General features: G+C 43.4%; 1 protein-coding gene across 1 annotated transcript; it reads right to left on the bottom strand.

Moving 5' to 3' along the window:
* Positions 1 to 4,809: 4,809 nt before the first annotated feature.
* On the bottom strand, positions 4,810 to 25,048 carry LOC311145413 (legumain-like). Its single transcript, XM_084181643.1, has 14 exons — positions 25,016 to 25,048; positions 23,817 to 23,984; positions 23,430 to 23,527; positions 17,385 to 17,466; positions 16,959 to 17,041; positions 16,542 to 16,617; positions 15,897 to 15,959; positions 14,041 to 14,107; positions 12,192 to 12,310; positions 10,237 to 10,326; positions 8,304 to 8,507; positions 7,863 to 8,033; positions 6,920 to 6,987; positions 4,810 to 5,075 (listed from the first exon to the last, which is right to left on the bottom strand). The coding sequence occupies exons 2-14, from the start codon at positions 23,955 to 23,957 to the stop codon at positions 5,036 to 5,038; spliced, it is 1,302 nt and encodes a 433-aa protein (XP_084037769.1). The 5' UTR covers positions 23,958 to 23,984; positions 25,016 to 25,048; the 3' UTR covers positions 4,810 to 5,035.
* Positions 25,049 to 25,947: the final 899 nt, after the last annotated feature.

Genomic DNA, 25,947 nt, shown 5'->3' with positions numbered 1-25,947 from the left:
AGTTCTGACTCTCCCATGGATTGAAGATTTAGCATAGTCTCAATGAAGAGTTCTGACTCTCCCATGGATTGAAGTTTTAGCATAGGAACAATACCAGATGTGAGGTATGCATTTACAATCTTAACCACCAGGGAAAGAGAAAACAGGGAGGCATGCCTTAACTAAGGCAGTGGGCATGGGAGCAGAGAACATGGAGGCATGCCTTAACTAAGGCAGTGGGCATGGGAGCAGAGAACATGGAGGCATGCCTTAACTAAGGCAGTGGGCATGGGAGCAGAGAACATGGAGGCATGCCTTAACTAAGGCAGTGGGCATGGGAGCAGAGAACATGGAGGCATGCCTTAACTAAGGCAGTGGGCATGGGAGCAGAGAACATGGAGGCACCCGTGTCAATCTAAGTAACATAATAAAAAAAAACATCCCCTTCAAAATCCGTCAATTTAAGATACGAGATACGTTTTTTTTGTTGCATGGGCTGCGTCTCAATCCAACGCATCCGCCTAAGTCGGCCTTCCGAATCTGCGGTGGAAGCAGGGGTGTAGTGCTGCCGGAGCTCGGAGGAGTGGCATTCCCTCACTTGACTCGAAGAATACACGGAGCTGGTTAAACTATTTCTGGAAAATGTATTCTGATAAATTCTAAATAAATTCTATTTAATCACCACACAGATTCCGTGAAAAATGATAGAATGACAAACCAAATCAATGTGTACAGCAGCCTGGAGGTCAATGGTGGGTTCTTCCCTGTCTTCTCTCTGGCCAATGATGAAGAACTGTTGGCTACCATGTGAGCACTGCGGAGGCCTGTTGTAGTCTTGACCACTTTGGTGAGTGAGAAAATGATGGAGTGAGTGTGTGTGTGAGTGTTGGAGAGACAGTGTGTGTGAGTGTGTAGGGCCCTGTGAGTGTGCAGAGAGACAGTGTGTGTGAGTGTGTAGGGCCCTGTGAGTGTGCAGAGAGACAGTGTGTGTGAGTGTGTAGGGCCCTGTGAGTGTGCAGAGAGACAGTGTGTGTGAGTGTGTAGGGCCCTGTGAGTGTGCAGAGAGACAGTGTGTGAGTGTGTAGGGCCCTGTGAGTGTGCAGAGAGACAGTGTGTGTGAGTGTGTAGGGCCCTGTGAGTGTGCAGAGAGACAGTGTGTGTGAGTGTGTAGGGCCCTGTGAGTGTGCAGAGAGACAGTGTGTGTGAGTGTGTAGGGCCCTGTGAGTGTGCAGAGAGACAGTGTGTGTGAGTGTGTAGGGCCCTGTGAGTGTGCAGAGAGACAGTGTGTGTGAGTGTGTAGGGCCCTGTGAGTGTGCAGAGAGACAGTGTGTGTGAGTGTGTAGGGCCCTGTGAGTGTTGGAGTGACAGAGCAAATACTGAAATAAAAGGTTGATAAAGATACTGCACCGGTATCTCTTGCCGTACGATTTTCAGGGCCATCTTTTCACACCTTCTGATATAGAGGTTAATTCATTTCCCAGTGTCTTGTGGAAAGCAGACTGAACCAGGTTTTCCTCTAGGATTTTGCCTGTGCTTAGCTCCATTCTGTTTCTTTTTTTATCCTGAAAACTCCCCAGTCCTATACGATTACAAGCACACCCATAACATGATGCAGCCACCACTATGCTTGAAAATATGGAGAGTGGTACTCAGTAATGTGTTGTATTGGATTTGCCCCAAACATAACACTTTGTATTCAGGACAAAAAGTTAATAGTTTTACCACATTTTGTGCAGTATTACTTTAGTGCCTTGTTGCAAACATGATGCATGTTTTGAAATATTTTATTCTGTACAGGCTTCCTTCTTTCCCCTCTGTCAATTAGGTTAGTATTGTGGAGTAACTACAATGTTGTTGATCCATCTTCAGTTTTCTCCTATCACAGCCATTAAACTCTGTAACTGTTTTAAGTTAAGTTCATGGTGAAATCCCTGAGCGGTTTCCTTCTTCTCCGGCAACTGAGTTAGGAAGGACGCTGGTATCTTTGTAGTGACTGGGTGTATTGATACACCATCCAAAGTGTAATTAATAACTTCACCATGTTCAAAGGGATATTCAATGTCTGCTTTTTTTTTTACCCATTTACCAATAGGTGCCCTTCTTTGCGAGGCATTGGAAAACCTCCCTGGTCTTTGTGGTTGAATCTTTGTTTGAAATTCACTGCTGGACATAGGGACCTTACAGATAATTGTATGTGTGGGGTACAGAGATGAGGCAGTCATTCAAAAATCTTATTAAACACTATTATTGCACACAGAGTGAGTCCATGCAACTTATTATGTGACTTGTTAAGCACATTTTTACTCCTGAACTTATTTAGGCTTGCCATAACAAAGGGGTTGAATTGTTACTGATTAAAGACATTTCAGCTTTTCATTTTTTAAATGAAAAACATAATTCCATTTTGACATTATCGGGTATTGTGTGTAGGCCATTGACACAAAATCTCAACTTAATACATTTTTAATTCAGACTGTAACACAACAAAATATGGAAAAAGTAAAGGGGTGTGAATACTTTCTGAAGGCACTGTAATGATTGTACAGGCTATGCATTGAAAAGAGGTTACGTGCAGTACAGGTGTGACCTGGGCCAGCAGCATACCACCCTGCATCCCACTGCTGGCTTGGCTCTGAAGCTAAGCAGGGTTGGTCCTGGTCGGTCCCTGGATGGGAGACCAGATGCTGCTGGAAGTGGTGTTGGAGGGGCCAGTAGGAGGCGCTCTTTCCTCTGGTCTAAAAAAAAGTATAATATCCCAATGCCCCATGGCAGTGATAGGGGACATTGCCCTGTGTATGGTGCTGTTAAACGGGAGTCCTGACTCTCTGTGGTCACTAAAGATCCCATGGCACTTATCGTAAGAGTAGGAGTGTTTAACCCTGGTGTCCTGGCAAAATTCCCTAATCATCCCCAGCTTCCAATTGGCTCATTAATTCCCCTGTAACTATTCCCCAGGTTGTTGCTGTAAATGATCATGTGTTCCTCAGTCAACTGGTAAAATACAAGAGAAAGACTGACTGATGAAGGACCTCCACGACCCACAGCATGACGTTTGTCAAGGTAAACATGGCCAGATGGTGTGGCTTGGTTAAGCAGATAGTAGTAGGCACAGAACATCAAAACATTTGTCCACATTAATGTCACTGATGAGTAGGAGTTTGTTGTTCAGAGAATGAGTATTAAAAAAAAAATTAGCCGACTGGCTGGGCTATTTGGGCAATGTTGTTAAATTGCTGCAGTCAACACCACATTCAGTCACGAGAGAGGGAGGCATACAGTTCTATGTGGACACTTTTGGTTTTGTGAGTGGATTGCCTACCCAGTCAAGTTTTTTTCCTGTAGGAATCCAAGTTGAAGAAGTCCATTTTTTTTTTTTTTACTCCTAACTCAGGGTTTGTTTTATTCCTCTTGAAACTACGAAGGAATCCTCCTGAGTAATATATGTCCCCCACTCCTGTACTATATAGTCCTTCAGGAGGTAATAGGATAATCACTTCAATGCAGGAATTGAAAAGTAAAAAAATCTGGCTAGCTGGACTTTGTTGATGGCAAAAACCCACTGGGCACATACTGGTTGAATCAACATTGTTTCCATGTAATTTCAATGAAATTAAAGTTGAACCAATGTGGAAGAACAGACATTGTATTGACATCTGTGCACAATTTCTTATCCGGTTTCTTCATTGGAGGTTCAAAATGACTAGAATAAAACAATCAGTAAAACAAAAATGCACATGAAAAAACACTTAACTATCAAATCGCTAATAAAATAGCACAGCAATCATCCTAAAGCTGCAATAAGGGCGTCATGGAAACCATTAAACAATGATGATTAACGGAACAATGACCCCTACTTTATGAGTGATCCACTTCAACGTGTGTGGATACTGTGTGTGTGTGTGGATACAATGTGTGTGTGTGTATACATAAGTTCTATATTAGTTTGCACAGCCTGTAAATTGAAGACAATCTAAAAGTCAGAAATACAGAGACACTTCTGAACAGAGATTTTATTTTTCAAAGAGTGAACATTTTATACAAAATTATCCTAGTTTGCTATTACTACTGCAGTCCACCCCCTCCTCCCAAACTGAACCGGTCTACTTGGTATCCTATACAACTAGTCATTCATAAACTTCAGCAGCCATCAACTTAAAAAAAAAAAAAGTATTGTATTTGATAATATAGACGTCTGTACCTTTCCTCAGCAGAACCAGGAACAGCAGCTACAATCCTAATATGATAAATGACTCACGCCAGAAGACAAAACAATGATTTGACTCTGGCAATATCTTAATTAAACCTCGACTAGATGTAGAAGGTACAGACAGCGAGAGCAATGAAGTCATTTTCCAGCTGTTTTAGACTGTCCAGGTTTTATTTCAAAATCCGTGTGACATCATCAACATATCCCTGAGCCTTTAAAAATAGGAGATTGGGTTATCTTGCAGATAGTATGTGATGCTGTAGGATTCAACCTTCCAAGGTCAGTCACGCTCAGGGGTGACGTTTCGCCTAAGTACAGGTCTAGGATCTGAGTCCACTTCTAAAAAATTTAAATTTTTAAAATTTTTAAATAAAAACTTCTCCAATCCTAAACTCAACCATTGGTTGTGGGGGGGGGGGGGGGGGGGGGGAGCAGAACTGACCTAAGACCAGCAACTAGGGGGAAGTCCAACATACTCCAGCAGAGCAGAGCCGACACCCAAGGGGCGCCAAACTGGATCCTGATCTCCTGTCATTAGTGTTAATAGAAAATCAGAGCAGTAAAACAATATTCTCATAAAAAAAAAAAATATATATATATATATAAAAAAAAATATATCACAGGGACATAGTGTAATTCATCATAAAACACATTTAAAAAATAAAATCTATCATTAAAACCAGGTTGGAAAAAAAATATGTTTGAAATGTAACGTATTAGAAGAAAAGTGATATAGTAGTGATGATATAAAGAAATTCCTTGTCAGTGAAAGAGAACCGTGGTCTTCTCACAGTCTCCTGTCTGGAGGCAGCGCAGCCTGGTCGGAGGTGTGTGTTCAGGAAGATCCATCTAGTCGAAGTGACACACTCTCTCCATTGCCATCAGGATACTGAGGAGGGAGACATGATCAGACTATGGAAGCAGCTCACCGGAAATGAAATAAACCTTGAACAAAAAAACATTTTATAGCATTTATTTTTGGTCAATCAAATCAAATTGTATTTGTCACGTGCGCCGAATACAACAGGTGTAGACCTTACAGTGAAATGCTTACTTAGAAGCCCTTAACCAACAATGCAGTTTTAAGAAAGAATACCAAAATAAATAAATAAATAATCTCGAAAAAAATACTATGTAAAATAATAATAGCAAATAATTAAAGAGCAGCAGTAAAATAACAGTAGGGAGGCTGTATACAGGAAGTACCGGTACAGAGTCAATGTGTTAGTCGATGTAATAACAGTAGTGAGGCTGTATACAGGGGGTACCGGTACAGAGTCAATGTGTAATAACAGTAGGGAGGCTGTATACAGGGGGTACCGGTACAGAGTCAATGTGTAATAACAGTAGGGAGGCTGTATACAGGAAGTACTGGTACAGAGTCAATGTGTTAGTCGATGTAATAACAGTAGTGAGGCTGTATACAGGGTGTACCGGTACCGAGTCAATGTGTGGGGGCACCGGTTAGTCCAGGTAATAATGAGGCTGTATACATGGGGGTACCGGTACCGAGTCAATGTGTGGGGGCACCGGTTAGTCGAGGTAATATGTACATATAGGTCAGGGTTCTTCAAATCCGGTCCTGGAGGGCCTAAACACTTCTGTTTTTTATTTCTACCTGGTAGTTAATTGCACTCACCTGGTGTCCCAGGTCTGAATTAGCCCCTGATTTGAAGGAAAGGATGAAAAACAGAGGTGTTTCGGCCCTCCAGGACCAGAATTGAAGAACCCTGATGTAGGTAGAGTTATTAAAGTGACTATGCATAGATAATAATAATAATAAACAGAGAGTAGCAGCAGTGTAAAAAAGGGTGGGGGGGGGGGGGGGGGCAATGCAAATAGTCTGGGTAGCCATTTGATTAGATGTTCAGGAGTCTTATGGCTTGGGGGTAGAAGCTGTTTAGAAGCCTCTTGGACCTAGACTTGGCGCTCCGGTACCGCTTGCCGTGCGGTAGCAGAGAGAACAGTCTATGACTAGGGTGGCTGGAGTCTTTGGCAATTTTTAGGGCCTTCCTCTGACACCGCCTGGTATAGAGGTCCTGGATGGCAGGAATATTGGCCCCAGTGATGTACTGGGCCGTACGGCTTGCGGTCGGAGGCTGAGCAGTTGCCATACCAGGCAGTGATGCAACCAGTCAGGATGCTCTCGATGGTGCAGCTGTAGAACCTTTTGAGAATCTGAGGACCCATGCCAAATCTTTTCAGTCTCCTGAGGTGGAATAGGTTTTGTCGTGCCCTCTTCACAACTGTCTTGATGTGCTTGGACATGATAGTTTGTTGGTCATGTGGACACCATGGAACTTGAAGCTCTCAACCTGTTCCACTACAGCCCCGTCGATGAGAATGGGGGCGTGCTCAGTCCTCTTTTTTTCCCCCTGTAGTCCACAATCATCTCCTTTGTCTTCATCACATTGAGGGAGAGGTTGTTGTCCTGGCACCACACGGCCAGGTCTCTGACCTCCTCCCTATAGGCTGTCTCATCGTTGTCGGTGATCAGGCCTACCACTGTTGTGTCGTCGGCAAACGTAATGATGGTGTTGGAGTCGTGAAACTTGTCTTTATTGAAAAGCTTGAACTGACATTGATAGGAGTAACGCAAGGTTGGGGTCAATTCTAATTCTCTTCAATGCTTTTCAATGAGGAAAATGTGGAATTGGAATTTGGTTAACTTTCTGAATTGAAATAGAACTGAACCCTAGTGTGAAGGTAGAAGGTAGGAGACTGATACAGTACCTTTCGGTTGGGTATCCTCCCTCACACAGGTTGACCAACGCATACAGGTGCCGCAGAGCGTACTCATACTGCAACAAGAACAAAACACCACAACTTCTACATACTGTACTCTGATCTAACTTAAATCACAACAATGAAGGTTCTCTAAATCTAGGGCAATCACCTACTAAATTCCTATTTGAGAGGAATGTACACAAAACATTTCCTGTTATACCGATCATACTGTGTAACATTTTAAAACAGCCATGGTCATGTCTTGGGAGGGCATACATCCATTAAAAATGTTCCTACTTGAGGAAATAGCCATATAAACTAGGCCTAGTTGACACCATCCACCCAGTGAGCCCGTTCCTTTGGGCCCTGGATTAAAAATAGTGCACTACATATATAGGGAACAGGGTGCCATTTGGGACGCAACCCTGGGGTACCCTGGGATGTGTCAGCCCTGGGGTACCCTGGGATGTGTCAGCGCTGGGGTACCCTGGGTTGTGTCAGCGCTGGGGTACCCTGGGTTGTGTCAGCGCTGGGGTACCCTGGGTTGTGTCAGCGCTGGGGTACCCTGGGATGTGTCAGCGCTGGGGTACCCTGGGTTGTGTCAGCGCTGGGGTACCCTGGGATGTGTCAGCGCTGGGGTACCCTGGGTTGTGTCAGCGCTGGGGTACCCTGGGTTGTGTCAGCGCTGGGGTACCCTGGGTTGTGTCAGCGCTGGGGTACCCTGGGTTGTGTCAGCGCTGGGGTACCCTGGGTTGTGTCAGCGCTGGGGTACCCTGGGATGTGTCAGCGCTGGGGTACCCTGGGTTGTGTCAGCGCTGGGGTACCCTGGGATGTGTCAGCGCTGGGGTACCCTGGGATGTGTCAGCGCTGGGGTACCCTGGGTTGTGTCAGCGCTGGGGTACCCTGGGATGTGTCAGCGCTGGGGTACCCTGGGCCGGGCTGTACGTACCTCAGTGGTGTGCCAGTTGAAGCATTGTGTCTTGTAGTGTCTGACAGCAGCCTTGTAGCACTGGTCCTGGGTCAGATCCAGCTTGTCACTCAGAACCCTCCGAGTCAGTCTCTCGTCGCCCGTCACCCACTCCACCACCTTGCGCATCGTCTCTCCCAGCAGCTCACGCACCTATTGGACACACAGGACACAGACAATCAGAACAGTTCCCCACTTCTATGAAATAACAGAAGCATCTTATGATAAAGCCTGGGTCATGTTCATTAGGGCACAAAACAGAAAACAAACCAAAACAAAGTGGGGAGGTACCATCTGAAGTTCATTGAGGAACACATCAGTTTCCGTTACGGTGTGCCCAAATGAATACAACCCAGGATTGTCAGGAAATAAATACTGCTAAAAAAACAACATTAAAAGTCAACGTTATTTCCTGTCCATTACCTTGAGGTGTGAGTTGAGCTGGCTGAGATACTTCCTGGCTGCGGCGATGTCGTTGGTGTTCATGAGTTTCCTCTTGAGGATAGCCAGGGGGACGTCAGGGCTGGGGGTCAGGTCTGGGTCCGCTACGGGCTGCAGGGTCACGGGGGGGGCAGGCTGGGCGTTGGCATTACCTTGGAACGCCATTACCTTCATATGGGCCAGAGTCTAGGGAAGGAGCACACAAACATAGTTATAGTTGGTTCAACACAGAGACACCCAGTTGGTTCAACACAGAGACACCCAGTTGGTTCAACACAGAGACACCCAGTTATTAACACAGACACACACCCAGTTATTAACACAGACACACACCCAGTTATTAACACAGACACACACCCAGTTATTAACACAGACACACACCCAGTTATTAACACAGACACACACCCAGTTATTAACACAGAGACACACCCAGTTATTAACACAGAGACACACCCAGTTATTAACACAGAGACACACCCAGTTATTAACACAGAGACACACCCAGTTATTAACACAGAGACACACCCAGTTATTAACACAGAGACACACCCAGTTATTAACACAGAGACACACACCCAGTTATTAACACAGAGACACACACCCAGTTATTAACACAGAGACACACACCCAGTTATTAACACAGAGACACACACCCAGTTATTAACACAGAGAGACACACCCAGTTATTAACACAGAGAGACACACCCAGTTATTAACACAGAGAGACACACCCAGTTATTAACACAGAGAGACACACCCAGTTATTAACACAGAGAGACACACCCAGTTATTAACACAGAGAGACACACCCAGTTATTAACACAGAGAGACACACCCAGTTATTAACACAGAGAGACACACCCAGTTATTAACACAGAGAGACACACCCAGTTATTAACACAGAGAGAGACACCCAGTTATTAACACAGAGAGAGACACCCAGTTATTAACACAGACACACCCAGTTATTAACACAGACACACCCAGTTATTAACACAGACACACCCAGTTATTAACACAGACACACCCAGTTATTAACACAGACACACCCAGTTATTAACACAGACACACCCAGTTATTAACACAGACACACCCAGTTATTAACACAGAGCCACCCAGTTATTAACACAGAGCCACCCAGTTATTAACACAGAGCCACCCAGTTATTAACACAGAGCCACCCAGTTATTAACAGAGCCACCCAGTTATTAACACAGAGCCACCCAGTTATTAACACAGAGCCACCCAGTTATTAACACAGAGCCACCCAGTTATTAACACAGAGCCACCCAGTTATTAACACAGAGACACCCAGTTATTAACACAGACACACCCAGTTATTAACACAGAGACACCCAGTTATTAACACAGAGACACCCAGTTATTAACACAGAGACACCCAGTTATTAACACAGAGACACCCAGTTATTAACACAGAGCCACCCAGTTATTAACACAGAGCCACCCAGTTATTAACACAGAGCCACCCAGTTATTAACACAGAGCCACCCAGTTATTAACACAGAGACACCCAGTTATTAACACAGACACACCCAGTTATTAACACAGACACACCCAGTTATTAACACAGAGCCACCCAGTTATTAACACAGAGACACCCAGTTATTAACACAGAGACACCCAGTTATTAACACAGAGACACCCAGTTATTAAGAGGGAGGAGCTACACATGCTATAAATGTATGCTCACTGTATTTTAAGTCTCTTTGAATAAAAAAAAGAAAAAAAAAAGTGTCTGCTAAGTGGTAGATATGATATATTATCCTAGTTAACTTTTCTTTTAGATTTAAAGCTAGACAGAATAGATTTGAAGCTTTTCCAGAATATATTGCGACTCGTCGTCGCTAGCCATTTCAAATGGGAATTCGGTTCGTCTTCCCTCTGAATCCATCACCTTGTTTCCAAACTGCATGACGTGGCTGCTGTTGGTTCGGCTCCTGACCATCTTGAACTGTTTCATCAGGGTCTCCTTCCTCAGGTCCTCCTGGACAACAGTCAGGTAGACAAAGACATTCATAACAGAAACTACTATGTGCAGCTATTTGAGTCTGATCCGAATACTTCATTTTTATGAATCTATAATTTTGTTTAAAAAAAAAAACACAATCAGTAAATATGAATGGTTAACAGATGACATTGTTCAGAAACATTCTTGTTGAGGCGTGTGCTTTCCACTTTTTCTAAGGAATCAGAAGTTGTGTTCAGACGTGAAGCAGCACCACAGTCTTCCATCCAGTTAACAATGTCCCAGTCTCACCACATCAGTCTCCCATCCAGTTAACACTGTCCCAGTCTCACCAGTCTTCCATCCAGTTAACAATGTCCCAGTCTCACCACATCAGTCTCCCATCCAGTTAACACTGTCCCAGTCTCACCAGTCTTCCATCCAGTTAACACTGTCCCAGTCTCACCACATCAGTCTTCCATCCAGTTAACACTGTCCCAGTCTCACCACATCAGTCTTCCATCCAGTTAACACTGTCCCAGTCTCACCACATCAGTCTTCCATCCAGTTAACACTGTCCCAGTCTCACCACAGTCTTCCATCCAGTTAACATTGTCCCAGTCTCACCACAGTCTTCCATCCAGTTAACACTGTCCCAGTCTCACCACATCAGAGTCTTCCATCCAGTTAACACTGTCCCAGTCTCACCACATCAGTCTTCCATCCAGTTAACATTGTCCCAGTCTCACCACAGTCTTCCATCCAGTTAACACTGTCCCAGTCTCACCACATCAGTCTTCCATCCAGTTAACATTGTCCCAGTCTCACCACATCAGTCTTCCATCCAGTTAACATTGTCCCAGTCTCACCACAGTCTTCCATCCAGTTAACACTGTCCCAGTCTCACCACATCAGTCTTCCATCCAGTTAACACTGTCCCAGTCTCACCACATCAGTCTTCCATCCAGTTAACACTGTCCCAGTCTCACCACCACAGTCTTCCATCCAGTTAACACTGTCCCAGTCTCACCACATCAGTCTTCCATCCAGTTAACACTGTCCCAGTCTCACCACATCAGTCTTCCATCCAGTTAACACTGTCCCAGTCTCACCACATCAGTCTTCCATCCAGTTAACACTGTCCCAGTCTCACCACAGTCTTCCATCCAGTTAACACTGTCCCAGTCTCACCACAGTCTCCCATCCAGTTAACACTGTCCCAGTCTCACCACATCAGTCTTCCATCCAGTTAACACTGTCCCAGTCTCACCACATCAGTCTTCCATCCAGTTAACACTGTCCCAGTCTCACCACAGTCTTCCATCCAGTTAACACTATCCCAGTCTCACCACAGTCTTCCATCCAGTTAACACTGTACCAGTCTCACCACAGTCTTCCATCCAGTTAACACTGTCCCAGTCTCACCACAGTCTCCCATCCAGTTAACACTGTCCCAGTCTCACCACATCAGTCTTCCATCCAGTTAACACTGTCCCAGTCTCACCACAGTCTCCCATCCAGTTAACACTGTCCCAGTCTCACCACATCAGTCTTCCATCCAGTTAACACTGTCCCAGTCTCACCACATCAGTCTTCCATCCAGTTAACACTGTCCCAGTCTCACCACATCAGTCTTCCATCCAGTTAACACTGTCCCAGTCTCACCACATCAGTCTTCCATCCAGTTAACACTGTCCCAGTCTCACCACAGTCTTCCATCCAGTTAACACTGTACCAGTCTCACCACAGGCTTCCATCCAGTTAACACTGTACCAGTCTCACCACAGTCTTCCATCCAGTTAACACTCTACCAGTCTCACCACATCAGTCTTCCATCCAGTTAACACTGTCCCAGTCTCACCACATTAGAGTCTTCCATCCAGTTAACACTGTCCCAGACTCACCACATCAGAGTCTTCCATCCAGTTAACACTGTACCAGTCCCCCAGGTAGGTGTCTCTCTCCTCATCATAGTAGCAAGCATAGGACGACTCATGAGAGTTGGCTGCTGTGGTGGCATACACTGAAGGAGAGACAGACCGATTTATCAGACAGGTAGAGACAGACCGATTTATCAGACAGGTAGAGAGACCGATTTATCAGACAGGTAGAGAGACCGATTTATCAGACAGGTAGAGAGACCGATTTATCAGACAGGTAGAGAGACCGATTTATCAGACAGGTAGTGACAGAGCAATTAATCAGACAGGTAGAGAGAGATTTATCAGACACCGATTTACAGCTGTTCTGAATTTGAGAGGACTATGTATTCTGAAAGATGAGACGTGGAGGACTATAATAAATACCGCTTTGATGTCGTACAAGGAAGCCAATTTCCATATCATAAAACTCATGTCATATACAGTGTCAACGTCTACGATCACTACGTTTGATGTACAGTTACCAGATAACATGGCGTCATGCAGTGGGATGTTCTGAACTGAATGAGCCTGTTTGTCTATTCTGAAGAACATGTGCAGCGGAACACTCATGACTCTTTTCTACGCACACCAAAATCACGATCGGTTTCTCTGAATTGCCTTGTGAAAGCCTGACACTGTTTTTTGTATTTTACCTTTATTTAACTAGGCAAGTCAGTTAAGAACAAATTCTTATTTACAATGACGGCCTACACCGGCCAAACCCGGACGACGCTGGGCCAATTGTGCGCCGCCCTATGGGACTCCCAATCACGGCCGGTTGTGATACAGCCTGGAATCGAACCAGGGGGTCTGTAGTGACGCCTCAAGCACTGAGATGCAGTGCCTTAGACCGCTGCGCCACTCGGGAGCCCCCTGTAGGATACATATCAAACTTCGCTAGTCATGTTGGCAATAGAACAAGCCTGACCCAGATTGCGATTTATAATGGGGCGTTTTTTGGAATGCGTAAACAACAGTAACTGTGATGGCGGGGATGCAGGGCTGTGTTCAAAACAACAAGTCTGCCTGCTCTAGTTCCTCAATGGCACAGCTAGGAGAGCTTAAAATAGCACCTTCTAGTTGAAGACTCTTGAGTCATAAAAGTGCATTGAAATTACTTAGAAACTGTGCACACTTTGGAGAGGTGTGTGGCCACTTGGAGACACCAGTTAATCCTCTCACTCAAACCCTTGGCATTTAAAAAAAATGTTGCACCAACCACAAATGTCCCATGAATATTCTAATAATGTTACTGAATGAATCCAGAGTATTTTAAGATTTCATTATCAACAAAATGTGGCGAAAAGTACTGTAAATGTAAAATGCATATAAAATCAAACGCGTAATGTTTGGATTCAGTCTGGAGTCAGGTGAACTGTTGTGTCCTCAACTCGTTTAATAATTTTCCCATAATCTCCAAACTGTTCCTTTCAATTGCTACCATGCTTATGTATATGCTTTTCATATTTCTTCTATAAGAAACATGTCAATATGTCCCATCCAGATTGGCCAATCCCCAGCAGTGTAAACGTTAAACAGGAATAATATGGTGAGGAGCCCATATTATCGTCGTAGGCATATTTAAAAAGAGCTGACTACGACAGTCTATAGACAGGACAAGTCCTGTGATGTGTCTAGGGGCAGAGTTAAGTAACGGTCAACCTTGTCACAGTCACGAGGAACGGTCAACCTAGTCACGAGTCACGGTCAACCTAGTCACGAGTCACGGTCAAGTGCATCTTTTATTTATTGATATCCGTGTGGTGGGGTTTCTTTCCTGGAAAGCGGTAGAGTCACAGGGAGGTTCAAGTGCAGCGGCAGAGTAACTCACCATCGATGTCAGCGGGCAGCTTGGTCATCATTGATCCTGACTCACAGGCCTCGATATAGAACACCAACTGAAAACAAGTGGAGTCAGTCGAAACCACATTCTCCTGTACTATCAATGGAAATACCTCTATGACATCATGCTCTCCACAATATTTAAATCAACTGGAGAACTGAGAAGAAAATCATGAATAAACAATCTGAGTCATAAAACAAGTTTGATGCTCGCAATATAGTAGAATCAGATTTAAAATCAAAATCAGATTTTTTTTGAAAACAGATAAAAAAAACACACCTAACATGCTGACCAGAACGGGTACACGCGTGCATCCGTGTCCGCCATCGCACACGCATGTTGATTTTGTCCATCCACACGCGACGCGATCAGGACACGCAGGTTGAAATACCAAGACAAACTCTGAACCAACTATATTAAATTTGGAGACAGGTCAAAAACATTCATGGCAATTTAGCTAGCTAGCTTGCTGTTGCTAGCTAATTTGTCCTGGGATATAAACATTGGGTTGTTATTTTACCTGAAATGCACAAGGTCCTCTACTCCGACAATTAGCTCAATTGGTAGAGCATGGCGCTTGTAACGCCAGGGTAGTGGGTTCGATCCCCGGGACCACCCATACGTAAAAATGTACGCACACATGACTGTAAGTCGCTTTGGATAAAAGCGTCTGCTAAATGGCATATTATTATTAATTAATATACAGATAAAAGGGTAAACAGAGTTTGTTTCTAGTAATCTCTCCTCCTTCAGGCTTCTTCTTCATTGGACTTTATTTGGCGGTTGGCAACCGACTTTAAGGTGCATTACCACCACCAACTGGACTGGAGTGTGTACCTCAGTTCACCTTTCAATCACCCACGTGGGTATGTGCTCTTAAAAACCAAATGAGGCGATGGGAGAGGCAGGACTATTTTAGCCGTCTGGTTACGCAGACGCTCGTTGACGCGCGCGAGCAGTCTGGATGAAATTATTAAATAACATGTATGTGTACATTTATTTCGACAACGCTCGCGGTGTGGTCAGCATGTTATGGAACAGCGGGGACTGTGAAGAGACACAATGGTACAGACACACGCATACAAACGCTACAACACGCACTCTACACACACGTACATTGTAATATTGTTGTATGGTGGTATTAAACATTTTGTATTGTAGATATGTAGTGGTGTAATAAATGTTATATGATGTACTGTTTTATCTTTTGTTTTATATGTAATGTAAGTGCTTTAATGTGTTTGGTCCCCAGGAAGAGTAGCTGCTGCCTTGGCAGGAACTAATGGGGATCCATAATAAACCCCAGGAAGAGTAGCTGCTGCCTTGGCAGGAACTAATGGGGATCCATAATAAACCCCAGGAAGAGTAGCTGCTGCCTTGGCAGGAACTAATGGGGATCCATAATAAACCCCAGGAAGAGTAGCTGCTGCCTTGGCAGGAACTAATGGGGATCCATAATAAACCCCAGGAAGAGTAGCTGCTGCCTTGGCAGGAACTAATGGGGATCCATAATAAACCCCAGGAAGAGTAGCTGCTGCCTTGGCAGGAACTAATGGGGATCCATAATAAACCCCAGGAAGAGTAGCTGCTGCCTTGGCAGGAACTAATGGGGATCCATAATAAACCCCAGGAAGAGTTGCTGCTGCCTTGGCAGGAACTAATGGGGATCCATAATACAAATACAAATCTTCCTGTACTATCAATCAGAATACCTTTAGTCTAAGATCAACATTAACGTCATTTTGGCATGTTGTTCCACAGGATTTCATCAACTTGCAGCACGTCTGGGCATGTGACGATATGTCCTCCATGTCCACAAACTATAACAAGTTGAACTTCCGCACCTTTTTGTATTTCTTGTTCTCATGCATGTAGTTGATAGCAGCCATGAGGTCGGCAACATGAAGCTGTAGAAAGAAAAAAAAAAACAGACCATTTAATTCACAAAACTTAAATTTCATTTGTGTTTTTTTTCCCCAGTACAATAAAATTTATTTTTAGCTTAAAAACCAAAAAGAGGCACTAGACCCCATGAGGTCAAGCCACAAAAGTAAATCACAAGATCCATTATTCAGTGACTCAAAAATGTACTGCTGAGTGAGAGAACATTACTTTTATTCATCCAGGCTTAAATATTAGACCTTTATGATAGACTCATAAACTGTTCTGAATGACAGTTAAAAGTAGTTGGTAGAGCATGGCGTTTGCAACGCCAGGGTTGTTGGTTCGATTCCCACGGGGGGCCAGTATGAAAAATGTATGTACTCACTAACTGTAAGTCGCTCTGGATAAGAGCGTCTGCTAAATGACTTAAATGTAAAATGGCTATATGGCAGCTGTCTATTTCACAGGGCAGAACTAGGTCATTCATCCAGCCATCCATTTGAAGAGGAAGAAGTGTCCCAAATGGCTCCCTATATAGTGCACTACTTTTGGCCAGGGCCCTGGGAATAGGGAGCCATTGTGACAGGAAGTGTAAAAGTGTTTACATCATCATTGGGGAAGGCCAGCAGACCAGGCGCTCCGTGATCCGTGAAGTACACAAACACATGATCGTTGGGACCGCTGCCAACAGGAAGAGAAAGGTAAGTGGAACAAGCTTTCTTTGAACAAAGGTGAACTGAAAGATGACACAATCACATTTTCCAGCGAACACAAGTAAACTATGGAAACGTTCCCTGAAAAAACAAAACAATGAAACATTCTGTCCAGAAACTTTATAACGATACAATATATCGTTGTTCTAACAATGATTTTCATGTAATTTTAGAAGTCTACCTTAAACGTTTTGGAATAACTCTCTCCTACAGTGGCATTTCTATGATATATTCCAACCCTCTCCCTTTGCACTTTTCACCCCTCCTCCATTCCCTCCCTCAAACCCCTTTTCACCCCTCATTACTTGCCTCTTCAGCACCTTCCCAGAACCCCCCTTTGTACTTGCAGAGTCACCCTTCAGCACCGCCAGGAAGTTGTCAGAGGTCACAGCCTGCAGGGTACAAACAGGTCATTAGGAGACAGAAAACATGACATGATAGTGAACATTACACTATTACTGTTTGTACCCAGAAGACATCAGTAACCGAAAGGTCGCTGGTTCTAATCCCCGAGCCGACTAGGTGAAAAATCTGTCGATGTGCCCTTGAGCAAGGCACTTAACCCTAATTGCTCCTGTAAGTCGCTCTGGATAAGAGCGTCTGCTAAATGACTGTAATGTAATGTAATATCTCAGCAGTTTATTTTGTATAAAACCATTGATTGTTGTTGATAGTGATATTAGCTCCATACACAAAAAAAAAAAGAGTCATTTTAAAAATGTTCCATCCACTCACCTCGCCGGTATAGTCTTTGGGGACTCCCTTGTAGACGTCTGTCCCATTGGGTCTGTTGATCACCTCCCCTGGGGTGGGGTTCCTGAAAACAAACAGTGTAAATAACCTGAATCAGATACATGCCTGGAGGCAACACAGGACAGACCATCTATTATATGACCGTAAAACCCTACAGGACAACCATACATTCCCTTCCAACGTGACCTTAAGCAAAGCACTTAACCCAAAACTACATCCAGGGTAGTGTACTGTGGCTGATCTGTGTGTGGGTGTGGAGGGGGGGGGGGGTACTGTAAAACATGTACTCTATGACAATACCCAATAGCACTGTAATATATGGATAATTCCAATGCCAGTGATGATGGTGCTTAGGTGACTGACATATGACAGCTTGGTAATATGAATAGTCTCCTTATCAAAACCACAGTATCACTTCCTCTTTCCTCCAATAACAGGAATCACGGTGTCATTCAGTCCAACCGTAGTTCACATCGAAACACACCGATACCGAAACCCTAAGCATCATGATTCTGTCGTCCCTGATGTTTGTTTCAATTCAGAGTTAATCTTTAAGCCTACTTGACAGGGTTAATCCTTAAGCCTACTTGACAGGGTTAATCCTTAAGCCTACTTGACAGGGTTAATCCTTAAGCCTACTTGACAGGGTTAATCCTTAAGCCTACTTGACAGGGTTAATCCTTAAGCCTACTTGACAGGGTTAATCCTTAAGCCTACTTGACAGGGTTAATCCTTAAGACTACTTGACAGGGTTAATCCTTAAGCCTACTTGACAGGGTTAATCCTTAAGCCTACTTGACAGTGTTAATCCTTAAGCCTACTTGACAGGGTTAATCCTTAAGACTACTTGACAGGGTTAATCCTTAAGACTACTTGACAGGGTTAATCCTTAAGCCTACTTGACAGTGTTAATCCTTAAGCCTACTTGACAGGGTTAATCCTTAAGACTACTTGACAGGGTTAATCCTTAAGACTACTTGACAGGGTTAATCCTTAAGCCTACTTGACAGTGTTAATCCTTAAGCCTACTTGACAGGGTTAATCCTTAAGACTACTTGACAGAGTACAGTAGAGCAGAACGTTGATGTAATAAACATTACAGGATCAACATGGATCAATAGAAGTGACAGGGGACATAAGAACGTAGTCACTGGACAGTGTCATGACCTTTTTGGACAATCAGAGCCTTACAAGCGTGCCGTGAGAAGGCCCAACTCCCTTTCCAGGGCGGTCCTGTCCACCGAGAGAGATACACGGCGAACGAAGACATTTCATGTAAATCCATTCATGATTTCTTACTCAAAGCGGGCGGCGGTTCGTGTACCAAGTATGTAATTACTGTAGGTGAGAGTCGTTTCTGAATGCGTCAAGGTTAAGTGTCTCTGTCCCTCTCTTTCTATCTCTCATTGTCTTCTGTTTAAAAAGAAGCCATGTTGTTGTCATCCTGCTAGGGACCTGTTTTCGCCAGTCAATAACCGGTGCAGCGTGTGTATGTTTATCCTGTGTTCCCATTTAATTAGCTAGTAAATAAAATCATTAAACCAATTTGTGTGGTATTGAATCATAAGTAAGGCTCGGGTTTTTGCAGATGCAAGGAGGTTATGACTTTCAGAACGATGATATGATACATTTTAGTCATTTAGCAGACGCTCTTATCCAGAGCGACTTACAGTTAGTGAGTGCATACATTTTTTTTTTTTCATACGGATACGAGGTTATGATTAATAAGTTGACTGTTTATGTGATAGGTGAAGACCTTTTAGAGTTTGTCATCTCGGGAGATGGTGACTCTTTTAAAGAACTGCTCTCGTGGTGCCCCAGATCCTAATTAGTTAATTGTTACATGATTCATTTAAAAATCGGGTAACAATTAAACATAGTGATATAGAAATTAAAATATATACAGGTTAAAAGTAATGACTAAATGTTCCATCCTTAAATATAGTTGGGAAATGTTCTTGTTTTAAGTATGATTAGTACTTTCTTAGTAGTGACTAATTATTACACTCTGAAACTGTGTGAGATGTGTTAGAATCTACTACCTGGTAATGTGTGAGTGTAGGACCAGTAAAGATTATGACCTTGTGCTACTATTTAGCAATGTGAGTAAGAGTTAGGCCAGACAACAAAGGACAATGAGAACTGTCTACAGACAACTGAGAAACCAAGATAAAGAGGCCTCCCAATTTAGGGAGGAGAGAGACTATGATAAGGAAATGTGTGTGTATGTATGTATGTATGTGTGTATATGTATGTGTGTGTGTGTATGTGTGTGAACTGATGGTCAGGAGAGCAGTTTTAAAGTGGAAAACTACAGCCCGCCTACAGAGGGGTGGGAGTTTTGCATGACGTGTGCGTATAAAAAAATATTGTATGACCATTTTGTGGCAGAATTCTCAATGAATAAAGATATCTGACTATTGCAACTGGGAGCTCTGTCCTTTTCTTGATCCAAAAGCCTCACAACCTTTTGGGAGACGCACAGAGACACTGAAATAGTTTGTTAAATAATTCTAATAACATATAGTTAGTTAATTAGAGATAACAGTCTTCAGATTAATGTTCAAGTCACGTCAACAGTAAAAACTCAAAAAGGTTTTGACCGACATCAAGACTCCTGCATCAAAGTAGGTCAATGAAAGTGTAACAAAGTCTATCTAGTGATGTGTCATTCAATGACAGCTGAACAGCTCCAATAACTGCTTATGACTTACCGATGACGCTACGAACTACTAAACAATTAGAGAGAATGACACAATCAGATTTTTAGATCATCATCTTCAGCATCTAACCCAGCTCATGAGTCTCCCGTCTCCCATCTAGGGCCCATAACTCCCAGGCGAGAGGAGAGCAGGCTAAATGACATCCTTGTGACTGCCACAGAAGCATCTCAGAGTTCCAAGATGTTTACCCTAGGGTCTGAAAGCAGCTTATAGACAAGCACAGGGCCTGGCTGTCTGCATACCAAAGCCATGTGAGGACAGGGTTTAGGCCCATCTGTGCATCCAAAGCAAGGATGATGTTTATGCTCTGCTTTCGTCTCAAGAACGCAACTATTGCAGAACAAACTCGTACTAACGGTCTCATGCTGAGAGGACTGTACGGCTATGGTGAGAATATATGTATGGCTGGGCGATATGGCCAAAATATCATATCACAATATTTTTCAAATGTTTAACAGTATGACGGTATTTTATGTTTTTGATTAATAAAAGTTCTAAATGTGCTTTATGAGTAGTGTGTGACCCTAGGGTGGCAACACATAAATTCTAAGTGATTTCAAATGGTTCTCCATTGTGATTGTTTTATGAAAATGTATGCATTCACTAACTGTACGTCGCTCTGGATAGGAGCGTCTGCTAAAATGACTAAAAAGTAAAATATACTGTTCAATTGAACTTCAACCCAAAATAATTTCCTGCATTTTCATAGATTTCTGCATTTCCTACACTCATTTGAGACAATTTCCACACTGCCACGTAGGGCTGTACGATATGGTCCAAAGCTCCAAGCCTTATTTTTAACCAAATGTAGGAATTGCGATTTGACTTGCGATTTAGATCAATTCAATTGGGTGAACTGTTGGAATCATGGAAATATAATATCTATTCTAATTCTATAGTTAGAATATAAATAAATACTGGGCACTTTGAATACAGTGTTTGACATGACAACGAATGAAAATGCCAGGAAGTACAGTGGGGAGAACAAGTATTTGATACACTGCCGATTTTGCAGGTTTTCCTACTTACAAAGCATGTAGAGGACTGTAATTTTTATCATAGGTACACTTCAACTGTGAGAGACGGAATCTAAAACAAAAATCCAGAAAATCACATTGTATGATTTTTAAGTAATTAATTTGCATTTTATTGCATGACATAAGTATTTGATCACCTACCAACCAGTAAGAATTCCGGCTCTCACAGACCTGTTAGTTTTTCTTTAAGAAGCCCCCCTGTTCTCCACTCATTACCTGTATTAACTGCACCTGTTTGAACTCGTTACCTGTATAAAAGACATCTGTCCACACACTCAATCAAACAGACTCCAACCTCTCCACAATGGCCAAGACCAGAAAGCTGTGTAAGGACATCAGGGATAAAATTGTAGACCTGCACAAGGCTGGGATGGGCTACAGGACAATAGGCAAGCAGCTTGGTGAGAAGGCGACAACTGTTGGCGCAATTATTAGAAAATGGAAGAAGTTCAAGATCACGGTCAATCACCCTCGGTCTGGGGCTCCATGCAAGATCTCACCTCGTGGGGCATCAATGATCATGAGGAAGGTGAGGGATCAGCCCAGAACTACACGGCAGGACCTGGTCAATGACCTGAAGAGAGCTGGGACCACAGTCTCAAAGAAAACCATTAGTAACACACTACGCCGTCATGGATTCAAATCCTGCAGCGCATGCAAGGTCCCCCTGCTCAAGCCAGCGCATGTCCAGGCCCGTCTGAAGTTTGCCAATGACCATCTGGATGATCCAGAGGAGGAATGGGAGAAGGTCATGTGGTCTGATGAGACAAAAATATAGCTTTTTGGTCTAAACTCCACTCGCCGTGTTTGGAAGAAGAAGAAGAAGGATGAGTACAACCCCAAGAACACCATCCCAACCGTGAAGCATGGAGGTGGAAACATCATTCTTTGGGGATGCTTTTCTGCAAAGGGGACAGGACAACTGCACCGTATTGAGGGGAGGATGGATGGGGCCAAGTATCGCGAGATCTTGGCGAACAACCTCCTTCCCTCAGTAAGAGCATTGAAGATGGGTCGTGGCTGAGTCTTCCAGCATGACAACAACCCGAAACACACAGCCAGGGCAACTAAGGAGTGGCTCCGTAAGAAGCATCTCAAGGTCCTGGAGTGGCCTAGCCAGTCTCCAGACCTGAACCCAATAGAAAATCTTTGGAGGGAGCTGAAAGTCCGTATTGCCCAGCGACAGCCCCGAAACCTGAAGGATCTGGAGAAGGTCTGTATGGAGGAGTGGGCCAAAATCCCTGCTGCAGTGTGTGCAAACCTGGTCAAGACCTACAGGAAACATATGATCTCTGTAATTGCAAACAAATGTTTCTGTACCAAATATTAAGTTCTGCTTTTCTGATGTATCAAATACTTATGTAATGCAATAAAATGCAAATTAATTACTTAAAAATCATACAATGTGATTTTCTGGATTTTTGTTTTAGATTCCGTCTCTCACAGTTGAAGTGTACCTATGATACAAATTACAGACCTCTACATGCTTTGTAAGTAGGAAAACCTGCAAAATCGGCAGTGTATCAAATACTTGTTCTCCCCACTGTAGTTATTGTGACAGGGTAGGAACCATAGTGTTGGTCAGTGTTTGGCTACATTAAAAATGTTTCTTCATTTAGCCAACATATTCATGCTTCGCCTATTCCGCTTTGATTTATAAAGATACTGTTGCACAAACAACATGCTGATTCATGCCTACACCAGCACTGGTAACAGGCTGTATTAACTAGCTACGTTAGCTCTGACAGTACATTTATTAGCTCGCTAAATAGCTAGCTAACTAGCGATTAGCGGCTAACACAATTGAGCTAAAACATGCTAAGAAAAGACAAAACTAGCCATTTGCAGATGTAAGAAACACAAACTAATTGTGTAATTATAGAACACTTGTGGATTTATATTAAGAAGCAAAAGTGGAAACATCGTTTATCATCAACATTGTTGCATGTGGTGAATTGACCATACAGACTGAACGCAAGTGTCTTGTGGTCAAGCAACAACAAATGGAGGCATATCACATTTAACAAACCAAACATTCAAATACCGTTATAGAAGGTAAAGTAAAAACCCAAACCGGTCCATGCATCAATATCGGTGTATAGTAAAATACTGTGTACCACCTAGCCCTAAATATATGTCCTGACAGTCATCCTTTATATCGTTATATATAGGCTTAGAGATGGTTGATTAAATTATTGTTGATGTCGCCCAACCCTAGGACACCGTTTAGATGGAGAACAGAAATAACAAGGAAGATAAATACTCACTCCTCATTGGTTGCCAGATCATCATACATCATCACAACAATCTGCTCGTCAGGGATGCCATTCTTGTGGACGATCTGGTACGCATGGCACGCGTCAGCCTAGGAAGATAAATAAGGTACTGCAAGTCAACGAATGAGCTCCATCACATTCTGATAATTGAAAATCAACTGAGGAGATTGGGGGCTTATTGAGTATATTGTGTTTAATGATTATTATGTAACTTTCTTTTCCAGCAACGCTTGATACAATGCTGTAACTACATAGTAGGAGGCCACTGGCAGGTCTGTGTGCATAGTCTCAAATAGCCTACAGTAAATACTCACTCTACTGATTAAGTGTAAATGTGGTAACAGATTGTACATGTACTAACTTGAACTTCACTCTTACCTGGTGTCTGTAGTTGTACCAGCCATTGGAGCCAGCGACAATCACCACCCAGTTCTTCCCGTTTTCAGGCTGCTGAGTGGGGAAAGCATTAGCCACCAGTCCTATACCGAGTCCCAGAAGGGCTAGAGTCAACGTAAACATGATCCTCTCCCAGTGTCCGTCTGTGTCCTGGAAAAGGATAATATGAGGTAATGTGTACATGTAGGTAGGGGTAAAGTGACTATGCATAGATAATAACAGAGAGTAGCAGCAGTGTAAAAGAGGGGGGGGGGGGGGGGCAATGCAAATAGTCCGGGTAGCCATTTCATTAGATGTTCAGGAGTCTTATGGCTTGGGGGTAGAAGCTGTTTAGAAGCCTCTTGGACCTAGACTTGGCGCTCCGGTACCGCTTGCCGTGCGGTAGCAGAGAGAACAGTCTATGACTAGGGTGGCTGGAGTCTTTGGCAATTTTTAGGGCCTTCCTCTGACACTGCCTGGTATAGACGTCCTGGATTGCAGGAAGCTTGGCCCCAGTGATGTACTGGGCCATACGGACTACCCTCTGTAGTGCCTTGCGGTCGGAGGCCGAGCAGTTGCCACACCAGGCGGTGATGCAACCAGTCAGGATGCTCTCGATGGTGCAGCTGTATAACTTTTTGAGGATCTCAGGACCCATGCAAAATCTTTTCAGTCTCCTGAGGGGGAAATGGGCTTTGTCATGCCCTCTTCATGACTGTCTTGGTGTGTTTGGACCATGATAGTTCGTTGGTGATGTGGACACCAAGGAACTTGAAGCTCTCAACCTGCTCCACTACAGCCCTGTCGATGAGAATGGGGGCATGCTCAGTCCTCCTTTTCCTGTAGTCCACAATCATATCCATGTGCTACACAAGTTACTAGCTAGATGTTTAGGTTGTGTCTCCAAGGTCTTGCACGGTCAACGATGATACTCGCACGTTCTTTTGGCAAATACTAGTTAGCTAGTTAACTACTGCGAAAGTTTAGCAAAGCCATAGCATAACTAATGCTGCGTTTAGATGAGGGACGCAAAAAAATCTTCATACCAGGCGGCATAGCCGGACAAGAAAGCAAGACGGACCGTGACAGCAAAACCAAGCCAGTATGCGTTGCTGTGGTGATTACAGTAAACGAAACAGTGCAAATCAACATCCGGTAGAAAATAACGCTACGACAGACGGCAAAAGTTGAAATATTCTTACTCTCTCGGCAAGGCCCGTCTTACGGTGGCGGCTGACCGCATTAACCGTCGTGCTCTCATTGAAAACAATGACATCCGGGTTTACCGTTTACCTCGTACCATCTAAAAGCAGCATAAGTGCTGTTGATCCTGTGGCTGCCAAACAACATTGCTAAGTTAGCTGTTAGCTACGCCATCCGTTTTCAAAACACAGGTAGCTACAAGTAGCACATTATATCACTGTAAATTCTCTAAAGTTAGCTATTTTTAGAGGTGTCATCGAAAAGTTAAACGGTTTGATTACCTTTTTTTAAAAACTTATTTGTTGCTATCAGGAAGACTCCGATATCGTGTGTAGCTGGGGAATACTAGGAGACAGGATTTTTATGCAAGTATTGGTGTTGGGTAAAAAGGTTCGGGTTTTGCTGGACAGCCAATCCGGTTGAGGGGTATGATGATTGTAAACACATGATACAAATCATGCGCTTTCTTTGATAAAATGAGTTATCAGTATCTTTCATAATACTGTCTTTACAGCTTAAACAAATAAGATATATTTTGTTTTAAATCTAGCTTTTCTATATTAGGTTATACTATAGTAACAATTTGGACAAAGGTTGGTTTTGATTTGATTTCATGAGGAAGACACTTATTATGCAATGTGTTATATGTCTGCAAAATAAAACAGTACTGTTTACATATGTTTGAATAACTGCAAAGGAGTGTTTATTTTAGTCACTAGTGTGTTATACTGTAAATCACCCAAATAACACAGATGTGCAGAATATATACAAATATGATGCACTTCGCTTGTCTCTCAATAACCTCCCATATCGGCATCATCTTGCTAGTCTCTCAATAACCTCCCATATTGGCACCGTCTTGTGACCCATTTCTATGAAAAAAAATATTTTATTGGACTGCTCAGCAGAAATTGCACAGCGACATCCTGAA

The sequence above is a fragment of the Coregonus lavaretus genome (genome assembly GCF_964263955.1).
Source record: "Coregonus lavaretus genome assembly, chromosome: 18".
Lineage (NCBI taxonomy): Eukaryota > Metazoa > Chordata > Actinopteri > Salmoniformes > Salmonidae > Coregonus > Coregonus lavaretus.
This window is presented reverse-complemented; position numbering and strand designations above follow the sequence as displayed.